Consider the following 12,559-nt stretch of genomic DNA (forward strand, 5'->3'; position numbering starts at 1 on the left):
TTGTAAAATATAGTTAGATTTTACTTAAGTCGATCGAAAAAAATATAAAGATATCGAATGTTATGAGTAGTATTTTGTTGAGTTATCACAGTGCAAGACAGTGACAGGGTTTGCAGTAACTGTAAGGGTAACCTGAAAGGTGGCATGTTGCATCCTGGCTACACTCTCATTGTGCGCAGCTAGCGCCTGTTCGGCCTGCTGCGGGTCTCTCGGCGGTTCCGTGCGCTGCAACTCATCACCCCACAATTCGAGCCTCGATGACACCTGATGACAATTTAATACGTTATTTATAATACTTATTCGAGAAAACATAATTATTATATAACATACTCGGTTAAAAGCAGTCTTTACATCGCTACACGAGAAGTGAATTTTATTACGAATAAACATGAGAAAAATTTCAACAAAAATTAAATGAGCATGCTTGGTGCAAACCTTATCGCGAGTTAATTTTTACGTTCCATATAAAAACCGATAATAATCTATCATAATCCAGCATTCAAACAGAAATATTCATAATACAACTGAGATCGACGTAATCATATTAAATAAGAAATAAATATATTTTAGATAACCATAAATATTGTAGCACAATGTCGTATATGTTACCCACCTCGAGAGCATCTCTTTCAAAATGTCTTAGCTGTAGCGTGAGCTCGAGGCGACGCTCGCGGTCAGACCACAATTCTTCGAGAGCGCTACGCGTGCCTCGTAGCCTTTCCAAAGTCGACTCCACCGCCGCCGTACTAGCTGCCTCTGTTTCCCCGGATGACCTGAGACAAAACGAAATAATTGATAACAAACTTTGGAAAACATATTTAATTATCTTTTTATAACCAATGATCTTGTCTTGCTAAATCATCTCAATCTAACATTCATATCATCGTCGTTTCATATTATTACATAGTATAAAAAAGTCACATCCCGCTGTCTGCATGCTTAATCTTTAAAACTACCCAACGGATTTTGAAGTGGTTTTCTTTAGTAAAAAAAAAGTTATTCCAAAAAAAGGTTTAAATGTATAATGCATGCATAATATAGCAGAGGAACACTGACAGTTTTTGCAACCGTACGACGCCGGGGCGAATCGCTAGTATCTAATAAAATAAACAAGTTAAACAGCAAGATTTCATGAAAAAAGCACCGCTTAACATCTCCGATGTTCGATTTTGCCTCGACGTGAACAATGCACATGTCTTAAATATTATTTTTAACTGGTCAAACTAACACTTAAATTAAAAAAATGACTACATATTTTAGAGTGATTAGCGTTACTAACCTCCACCGCAAACATTGCACTGGCGACTTGTGTCTATGCGATCGTCGATGATACTTGAGCATTTTACACAAAAATGTTCATTTCATCGGATGTTTAACATTAATAGTTCGTACACTTCGATATAATCAATACTGATTGTCGCTGTTTTTTGTTAAAATAATAATTTAGTATATTGTTTCTAAAATAAGTAAGGAAGAAAACGGTGTAAAACTGGTGAGTACTCAAGAGTGACCTACACAGCCACTGCGCCTACTGTTATGTTACGGTTGGTTAGTAAATCTCTTACGCGATGTTCTCTGCAATAGGTAATCAATAATGACTCTTTGTGATATGCGTATATCCAATGAAAAAACAATTGATTATTTAGAAAACACGCCTAGTCAAAACTAAAAATACTATTGCGTTTGATAAACATTTAACAATTTGTAAGAGTTTATGTAACGACGACAACACTCAGGCATTTGTAAAATTATTAAAAATTAATGTTTTGTTTTAATCGTATATCGGATATTAATATTAATATTTTGTGGTAAGTGTAGTTGTCTTATATTGTAGTAGGAAATACAAACCGAATCATTTTTAACCGACTTCAAAAAAGGAGGAGGTTACTCAATTCGACCGTTTCGACCGATAATCTTAATATATACTAGCTGACCTGGCGAACTTCGTATCACCTTATTTTTTTCTGAAATATAATAATAACATAATATATCAAAATAAAATATAGCCTATCTTTTAAGTTGGATCAAACTGCACACGGTGTGCAAATTTGACTAAAATCGGTTAAGTAGTTTAGGAGTCCATTGAGGACAAACATTGTGACACGAGATTTATATATCTTAATATATATAAATCTCGTGTCACAATGTTTGTCCTCAATGGACTCCTAAACCACTTAACCGATTATAATAAAATTCGCACACCATGTGCAGTTCGATCCAACTTGAAAGATAGGCTATATTTTATTTTGATATATTAATTATTATATTTAAGAAAAAAATAAAGAAGGCGGTACAAAGTTCGCCAGGTCAGCTAGTATATATTATGTATATTCGGGGATAACTTCCTCATTTATGAACCGATTTTGTTAATTCTTTTTTTGTTGGAAAGGAGATATCTCAGACGTGGTACCAGGAAACCAGGATCTGACGATGGAATCCCAGAGAAATCGAAGGAAACCCTCGAAAATCGTAGAGATGACTAGTGCGTTTGTTAATTTTTTCGTCTACTTACGTTATATTACTTGACGATGTAATTGAAGTCGGTACTTTCGTTTGCGAGCAAACTCAATTATAATTATATTGTTTTCATTTTAATCAAAAAACATTACTTTGTGAATGGGTTTAATGGGTTAAGCAGAAGTGACATAGTTTTCAAGACATAAGATTTTTAAAATATCTATGTAAATAAACGTCCCAAACGGAAAATGGCTACAAATTGAAGTTGAGCTGACGATATTTGCTGTAGCACATACTACAGCACATAATTATGTATATAACACTGCACTGCTATCGAAGAAAAATCAGAGTTTGGACTCCAAACTAATAAAGCATCGCGATAAGAAAAAAACCTTCTGAATACCGGTCAACCTTTTGCCCAATCTGGTAATATTAATTGCTTTATCTACATATATTTTGACTAAAATCGTCATTTAGATCTAATAACACAATAAAGTAAAATTTCGTATTACTTCTCAACAATTATCATCACTATAATAATTATGTAAGCACTTCGAAATACCTTCAGATTAAAAAGGGAAAAATCCACAGTTTTTAATTAAAAATAATATTAGTTGTACGTAAATGAACCCATTTACACGTGTAGCTGTTAACATAAGTAACAGAAATGAAAATTTCAGTACATATGCGACGTCTCAAATTTTATCATTAACGATAGCAGCACAAAACATTTAATAGATATACATATATAAAGTCCATAGCGATTCCTGCCACTTGTTTAGGAGATAAATATTTCGTGCGACCACGGTTTCTAATGTCGTCGGAGCGCGACATTCCTCACGCGTCGGCGGCCAATCGGAACCGAGAGATATCCATCGCTCTCGAGACCACAGTGCCTTAAACGTTGCCGCAATACTTGCTTCTCACATGTGTGTTTACATCCTAACACAGAACGAAAGACGTCTATGTACGCCTCATTAAATAATGTACCCATATTAACTAGACAGTATACATTATCATTGAACGTTAATGTAGTCACAAAACGTTCAAATAAATTATCTGTATCGCTGTAAATTCTGCTTATATTGTTAAATTCAAATAAACTGATTTATGATCGGCAATCGGACCAGATGATTTGCTTAGGAAACGGTTGTTGATTAGGTCCTCGACGTTCAATACGTAACTGTATTTCACCGTAAATAGCAGTAGAGTGGCTTAGCTTTATAAACAGGACAAAGTGCGTATTATCAAGACGTAAAACTTTATTAAGCTCGTAAAATGTTGGTTGTGACGGACATACGCCTATGAAGGCAAGCTGCCTAACAATTAAGCCTCAGTCGTAGTTTTATGGGAACGTTAAAATGCATCGCGGACATTTTATATCCGCTTTAACAGACGCCTAATTTAAAACCGTATTAAAAATTACTGTCTAACGTTATCTTATTGAAAACTAAATGATTTTTATATTTATTTCTATAAGAAATAGTACTAAAGTTTCTACTACGCTAAAGAGGACTGGTAAGCGAAACGTGATGAGCATAGTGACATAAATTTGCAACAACTAACTTAACAAGGACAAAAACATCAGTGAAAGTAATAGGATAGCAAGCGGAATGAAACTACGCCTGCATATAATGCTGCTTCTCGACCATATTACGTAAAATATTATCGCAGCTACACTTTTGACACAACAATAGACAATCGAAATTGCGTAAACAAATCAATTTTACGCTTACACAATAAACCTTTTAATTAATTACCCAATAAACCTTTTCATAAATTACCTCATAAACAAAAACGTAATATCGTTAGTTATTGGCCTTAGTCCGTCTATTGCAGACGATATAGACAGTGTCAGACAGACACTGTGTCGCCTAGGACACACTTCAGGAAAACGCAGAGTTGCCTAAGCTCTGCGCCACCCTCTCGACATCACTGGCTATGCCCACAGGAACGACGAGACGATACGTGTGGAGCCAGTTCTTTAGTTTTAGTTATAGAAACGTAAAAAAGCAATAGATTTTTAGTAATGCTTATGAATGACTTCTACTAACGTACTTATAATAATTTCTGCACGTAAAATAAAGTTCATAATTTTCTTATCTGTGCTACTGGTTATCATCAAAAAATCTGGACAAATATTGACAAGTATTTGATTCATTATGTGATGTTACTTGAGCTTGAAAATGAGTAATTACGTAGCAGGCAAAAGCAACATTTATCAGCAAACAATAGCAGAATAATAAATATTATCATAACTGAAATGCAGATGTCAGCAGCAGTATTGTTTAATTAAGAGGCTGGTATTAATAAAATAATAATAATAATGATTTATTTTTTCCATCACAATCACGTTGATACAATGAAACATCTTATCAATAACTAATATTATAAAGCTGAAGAGTTTGTTTGTTTGTTTGAACGCGCTAATCTCAGAAACTACTGGTCCGATTTGAAAAATTCTTTATAATAGTGTTAGATAGCCCATTTATCGAGGAAGGTTATAGGCTATATATTATCACGTTAAGACCAAAAGCAGCGGAGCACCAATGAAGAATGTTTCAAAATCGGGGGTTCTTTTTTCCTTTTGAGAGCTTCCGCTGCTCCGTGCGCTGTTAAAACAGTTAAAGTTTCGCAAAAATGATGTATGACAGAATTGATCCTCTTTAAAAGTTCTAAAAAAAAGTCCACGACAGCACAGCATCAAGTATTGCGCGCGCCTCTGTTCCACGCGGACGAAGTCGCGCGCAGAAGCTAGTCAATAATATAACTATAATACAAAATTTGACAACCCGAGTAGCGAAGAACTGGTGCTCAAAAAAGGTATAAAATACATGTACCTACTATAAGTCACCAGGTCCCCCTCCCCCGCAATGTTAAGAATACAGGATTAAATGTAAAGAACTCAGACAAATGGGGACAAGACTCGTAGATGATGTTATAATTATATAAGCTTATTAGTACTGACCTTCTATTAACAAGCTTAAAATTGTATCTTGTAGTATTAAGAAATTAGAAGAGTACGGTAAGTTTAATGCACATATACTACTCATGATATATTATCCCATCTATATTGATTACTTATCACCCATAACCACAAGACGCTGCTGCCCGTCTTCGGCCTATGTATTTCAAAGCCAGCAGTTGGGTGGTTATCCCGCCATCGGTCAGCTTTTTAAGTTCCAGGTGGTAGTTGAACTGTGTTATCTCCTATTCGCCTCTTACAACACCCACAGGAAGACGAGGGATGGCTATATTCCTTACTGCCGTAACCACACAGAATTATTTTTTGTTATTTTTATTAATTTCTTCAAAATAAGGTTTGCCGCATATGAGGCATATTATTAATTGGGGAGGACTATGTCCAGCAATGGACTACAATAGGCTGAACTGACTGACTGACCTATCCACAAAATATCGTTACATGGCAAATTTTATACTTAATTTAATGTGTGCTAAAAACAAGAAACCTAATGGTAGAAATTATAATTGGCGTGCAAACGATAGAATTAAAGGCGTTTATTTTCATTTCGATATCTTTCGGTTAGTCAAAATTTTTAACGAGTTGTATTAAGTCCGTCTAATGGTAAATTAAATGAATTTATTAATACTTTCCATGAAGAGGAACAACGAATTCGCGTGTAGTGAAACAAGGTATGCGACAATATGAGAACCATTTGAATGTCAATTACGCTAAATTGAAATGCAGATATCATAACAACTTTATTGAAATAGACAGTTCTATTAATATCCTTAACTCATAAGTGTATTTGAGGAATTTCGCATCTTCACTTTTTATTATTTTAACTGAGGTAGGGCTCAGCAGGAAATCCTGCTCAAAATCTAGAGCAGCCCGACGGGTAGCACCTCGACCTTACCAGAAGATCACAGCTAAATAATGCTTCTTTCAAGCAGTGTTGTGTTCCTGTGGTGAGTTAGGTGACTAGAGCTAATCCCAATCAATTGACTTATCTACATTCTTAATATTCATCTAATAAAGACAAAATATATAATACATATTCATATTTTTAAAACAAGAATATAGTAATTTTAATTGTCATTGAAGAATTTAAAGATAACAGGACAGCAAAACCTATCTGGATCAAGGCTTAAATAAATATCATAATATACTTACAAAAATTATTTATAATAATATTTTAGATATTAGTTTGAAAAATAATTTTACAACATTACATTAATTATGTAAAAGGTCGGTCATGGGTTAAAATATCGTTAGCATTTTTGATAATTGATGATGGGAATAGTTAATCTTATTCAATATATCAGGAAATTAAAAGGATTCTCATGACCGTTAGGGCTAGTTGTTTCTTTAAAGACCCTACCATTAATGATTATTTCGAAGTTAGTGACGACACAAATGGTGTAATCCAAACACTTCCTATTCCCATACGCCTCCGTAGTTACAATGAGTGTAAGTACGGGCTTTCTCTCGCAAATAACTAATACGATAACTCTTCCTCACGGTATAGACAATGATTTCGCATCGGCAATTACAAATAGATATAACGAAGTGTATTAAAGAAATATATTGATTGAGAAACTGACAAGAAACAAACAGACACTATAAATGTGTAGTATAACATGCTATTGTCCGTTGTTACATACCGATTTTATTACCATCACAATTTTTTACTGCCATTATATATTCAAAGAGTTCTTCAATGAAATTTTATGTATATTCCGAATCACCATATACTTGCCAATACTGACACTGAGTTGACTTTAAAAATAAACATTTATTAACAGTAAATTATTTTGATATTGTCTCATGAAATATACCAAAGAAAGTTATGTCGATAAAATAGTGTGAAACATGATACCGAAACTGCGAAAACTCATGAATTCAACAGTAATAATCATTAATATTAGCTTCACTGTACTCGTACATTCGTGTCAAAAAAAAAAAATATGAATTAACGAATTTTATTTAGTTTAGTTGAACCATATTTAATTTTATGCATAACATCAATGTATAGAAAACTGCATACAACCAAAATCATTATAAACCATCTAATAATGGTTAGATTGTTTTATACATGTCTACAAAAAGTGCTTTAAAAGCTATTTTATAATAAAAAAACATTAGAGCAGAGAGTGGGAGCATAAATTTAAGCTTACGGTCTAGATTGTTGACTTTCGTGTTTGACGCAAGGAAATGAGGGTTGCATTTCGAGCCGATGGATTTAATATCGACGTACAGTTAAGCAGGATCCCGCCAGATCGTTAGTCTCGTTATTAAAAGTGGGGGGAAGCAGGGGGAACGACGATGAGAGATTCGAGGGCACTACAAAGTCTAAAAATTGTTTGTATGTTCCCCTCTGTTATTTAATAGCTTATTGAATTAAATAAACGTAACGTACCATATATCTTTAAAATAAAAATGTTCAAGTGCAAAGTTCTTATATAATAAGCATTCTATACTATTATTATTTAAGCAATAATAACTTTACTATCACAAGATAATTTAAAATAGTACTCATTCATTGTATTACTGTTTTTATTAAAATAACCAGCTGCAACAATAAAGGCATAGAAAATAAAGTGTGACAGATGTACCAATATTGGTGAGTGATAGTATATAATAACATAGACTACTCAGTTATTTTATCATTTTTATTAAGAGAAACAAATCATGTAACGGTTAAACGATTTGATGCTACTTGCATAATGACCTCGCCGGCGCAATAATACCGAAGCGAAACAACCGTGGGAGAGTTGTGATTTGTTGCTGAGCTTATGCGCAGAGGTATTTGTAAATTTACACGTATTTAATATAATTATTTTGTGGCCGATTGCAATAGAGAAGAGTGCGATAACTGGGGTAGGGTACAGCAGGATATTTCTGCTCAAAATATGGAGCAGCTCGACTGGAATAGTACCTCTACCTTACAGAAGATCACAACTAAATAATACTGCTTTCAAGCAGTGTTGTGTTCTTGTTGGTGAGAAAGGTGACCACAGCTCCTGAGCGGGATTGGAGATAGAGTCGGCACGCTTGCGATGCTTCTGACGTTACGGGCGTGTATAAGCTACAATAATCGTTTACCATCAGGTGAGCCGTACGCTTGGTTGCCAACCCAGTTAAATAATAATAAAAAATGTCTCTTTCTTGAAAGAACCGTTCAGTACCCAACTCTGCGAGGTCCGTACCTATTGCTATTCCCGATTCAAAACAATAATGTTCATAACATTGCTACACATTTTTATTTTTAATCTCTTAGCACAGATATGTAATAGTTTTGTGGATATGGATAATTTGAAAATAAATTAATTTAAGAATAAATAAATTAAAAACTTTTGAAACATATACCGCGCAACGTATTTAAATATATTATATATTTAAATACGTTATTATATATTCATTTTCATAAAAGTCGATTCTACCAACTCCCATCAGGCGAAATTTCTAGATACAAATATGATAAATCAGATATGATAAGTTTCGTAGGTTAATTACATATTATATTAAAAACACGAATTTTATCAAAAGAATATAAAATTATTATACATACAAATCAGGTCTATATACCAACTAATAAATATCCTTTACTGTACAGTAAAAAGTGAAGCGATGACTGGCCATGTTTTATGAAGGCCGAGGAACCCTAGACTCGACGTACATTATATAGCTAGAGGCGTAACAATTTTGCAGGGATGAATGTAAAGTGCAACGAGACGACTGTGGGGGTGGAGGAGACGGCGGGTACCGATCTCCGGCCTGTTCGCCCTCGCCGACACAAGACCGGAAACTCCGATTGTGAGACAATTTAAATCAGTCGACGCGACCCATCAACTATTGTTGTCGACTTCCCGACATAGTCGACTCGCTGTGCCTACACACCTATAGGCATCGCACATAACAAATTGTCCACTTTCTTCGATTTATCTTTTGTCTTAAATAACATGCTTTTTTATCGCATTTATAACCATATATAGTGAATGAGTTAACTGCCAATTTATTATATACTACTAGAAACATAAAATAATAGTAAGGTTTATGGCAAAGTTGGACTTATCTCTGAAAGAGATTTCTTCCAGTCAACCCATGGTCATAAGTGTTTCATATAGCGAGGCAAACTGTGCAAGAAGTATTCATTAATAAGTAAAATAAAAAATAAAAATATATAAAATTTAATTAATATACAAGTCTCACTTCTACAAGAAAAACTAAAAAAAATAAACAAACATATAAATATATATAAAAAAAAATGGTCGAAAACAAACAAAATTTTTATACAGTATTTAACTGTAACGATTAATTTATTTAAACCTTAGAAGATAGTTTTTGTAATAAATATTAAAACCCGTCAGTCAGCTTTACTATTTTATGTAATCTTAATTATAAAATAAAACAAAGTCGGGTTTGTTGGAACACTTATATATCTAGAGCGGCCGGATCGATTTTCATAGTTCTTGATTTGTCTTCGACCCGAATAGCAGAATCACTACATAGTATAAAACAAAGTCGCTTTCTCTGTCCCTGCACATATATGTACGCTTTAATCTTTAAAACTACGCAACAGATTTTGATGCGGTTCTTTTTATTAGATAGATTGATTCAAGAGGAAGGTTTATATGTATAATAACATCCATCAAATAGTGGAGAAATACTGTTATTTTTGAGTTTTCTAATGTTATGTCGTAAATAATAATTTTTTTTTTCGCTTAAATTGCAAACGCAGGCTGAACCCTACGAGATTTATCAAAATAATGTACTAAGTATTGTACACATTGAAAAGGTCTACAGAAAACTCCGCGATGGTATATACCTATCTCTTATGGATATCCCACAATAACATTTTTTTGTCATTTACTTTTTACGACAAATAATGGCTAATTTTCGAAGCGATTTTAACCAATACAGCATTAATCCTTATCCAATTATATACCTTAAATATGTTTTTTATTTAATATAGATCCATATGGCCTTTTACAGCATATGATTTAAATGAATATTTTCGAAGATATTACAGATTTAAAAATCGCGGTACGTAGCGTTTGCGGCGGTTCCGGCCGGCTTTTACTCTAAGTTAACGCGTGCGGGCCACGGGCAGTAATGAATAAATCAAAACTACTGGATCGATTTTAATCATTTTTTCAGTGAATGACATAGGCTATAATTATATTTTATACCCGTGCGAAGCCGGGGCGGGTCGCTAGTAACAAATAAAAACATAGGAAAACTGACGAAAAATTAAACATAAGAAAAAAATCTAGTACAAAATGTTCATGGGTTTTGTAAGTGACACTTTTAATGTTCATCCCTTCGATACGGTAAACTCTCCCTTCAAATAAAGAAGTATTTAAATAAAGATTATGAAGCTTTCTACCCCTTTTTACGAAAATTGTGCGGATGAAAGTTTATGAAAGTTCGCACACTTAAAATTTATATAGAGAAGGAGTGTAGAATGCTGTTTTTTTTTTACACACACTATCATATATTTGATACACACTTATATATACTCTTTTGTTTATTATTAAAGTATAACTAGTCTTTGACAATAGAACCTTAATAATGTTCAAACTTATAATTTAAATTAATTATGGTTGAATTTCGACTACTGGGCGACCACTAGTTCGAATAATGGCATATTTTAGATTTTAAAAACGTAGAGTAATGTCTGTAATGAAAAAGGATTGACGTATAATATATTGGACTATTAGTTGTCAAATATTTATGCGTGCGTTCAGAAATGTATTTTGTGTAAAAAGCTTTCTTCCATATACTAATGATGCATTATTAAACAACAGCGTAAAAGGTATATAACGATAAGACATTAATTATTATCATCATATCTCATATAGGGTATTTTGGTTAGTCAATATGAATGTATGAATATATACTAATATTATAAAGCTGAAGTTTGCTTGTTTAAACACAAAAATCTCAAGAACTACCGGTTGGAATTGTAAAATTCTTTTTGTATTAGATAATCCCGCGGGGCACAGCTAGTTCCATTTACGAGTATAATAAACAGTACCTGGGTGACCGAGCTTAGCTCGGTATTTTTAGTAAATCGTGTTTTTTGGAAATCATATTTAAATACGAATTACATATTTATAAAATATGAATAATATTTTTTACCGACAGTGAAAAAATTATAAAAAATATAAAAAATCAAAAATAAAAAGATAATTAAAAAATAATAATGGTAAAATATAAATAATATTTTTCTTTTTTGATTTTACATACATTATTAAACAAAAAATAACAAATGCAATTAAAACAAAAAAGAAAAAAATAATAATCGATCCAGGATTTCAACCATGGTCTTTTCGACCGATCGCGACCGGCCGATTTCCTACCTGAGCTATTACAACTTTACTGGCATTTGCGAAATTTACCTTCGGTTTCTAACGATATTTTTTCATTGTCTAAAAACTGGCATAAAACGACATTTTCTAAAAATGAATCCTAGCTAGATTTATTTATCTCCCGGAAAATCCCTGCATACAAAATTTCATAAAAATCGTTGGAGCCGTTTCCGAGATTCAGATTCTATATATATATATATATAAATATAAAAATAGGGGTTGGTGGAAGAAGGATGAAAATTTAGGGATGTATGTAATTTTCAACGCCAAATCATAATAAAAAAAAAAAGAAAAAATTTATCTAAAAATAAAAAAATAAAAATTAGGGGTGGACCTACCCTTAACATTTAGGGAGATGAAAAATTTGTTAATGTTGTTCGATTCTCAGACCTACCCAATATGCACACAAAATTTCCTGAGAATCGGTCAAGCCGTTTCGGAGGAGTTTAACTACAAACACCGCGACACGAAAATTTTATATATTAGACAAGAATTGCTCGTTTAACAGTATAAAATATCTAAGTTTTAGAAAAATTCTTTTGCATTCGTAAAATATATAAATAGCTCAATTATCAGCTTTAAAGCAGTAAGTAATTATTTGTAAAACTAATACATGTACCTACATAATAAAGAGATATATAATAATATAGTTTATGTCAGTCAAGATGACTACCACCCGAGTAGTTATAGCATTTATGCCTATTTACTATGGTAATATGGTATTATTTAAACATTTAAATGTCAATGTTTAATAGTTGATAATCTC

At 32.9% G+C, this 12,559-nt stretch overlaps 1 protein-coding gene across 1 annotated transcript in view; it reads right to left on the reverse strand.

The window, feature by feature from the left end:
- Positions 1-12,559, reverse strand: part of LOC123668990 (kalirin) — a 117,652-nt gene that overhangs the window by 83,698 nt on the left and 21,395 nt on the right. Inside the window, exons 14-15 of the mRNA XM_045602672.1 lie at positions 614-773; positions 133-264 (exon numbers count right to left, since the gene is read on the reverse strand). Of these exons, the coding sequence (XP_045458628.1) occupies positions 133-264; positions 614-773 (292 nt within the window). The remainder of the gene's footprint in view (positions 1-132; positions 265-613; positions 774-12,559) is intronic.

This window comes from Melitaea cinxia, chromosome Z (assembly GCF_905220565.1).
Source record: "Melitaea cinxia chromosome Z, ilMelCinx1.1, whole genome shotgun sequence".
Taxonomy (NCBI): Eukaryota; Metazoa; Arthropoda; class Insecta; order Lepidoptera; family Nymphalidae; genus Melitaea; species Melitaea cinxia.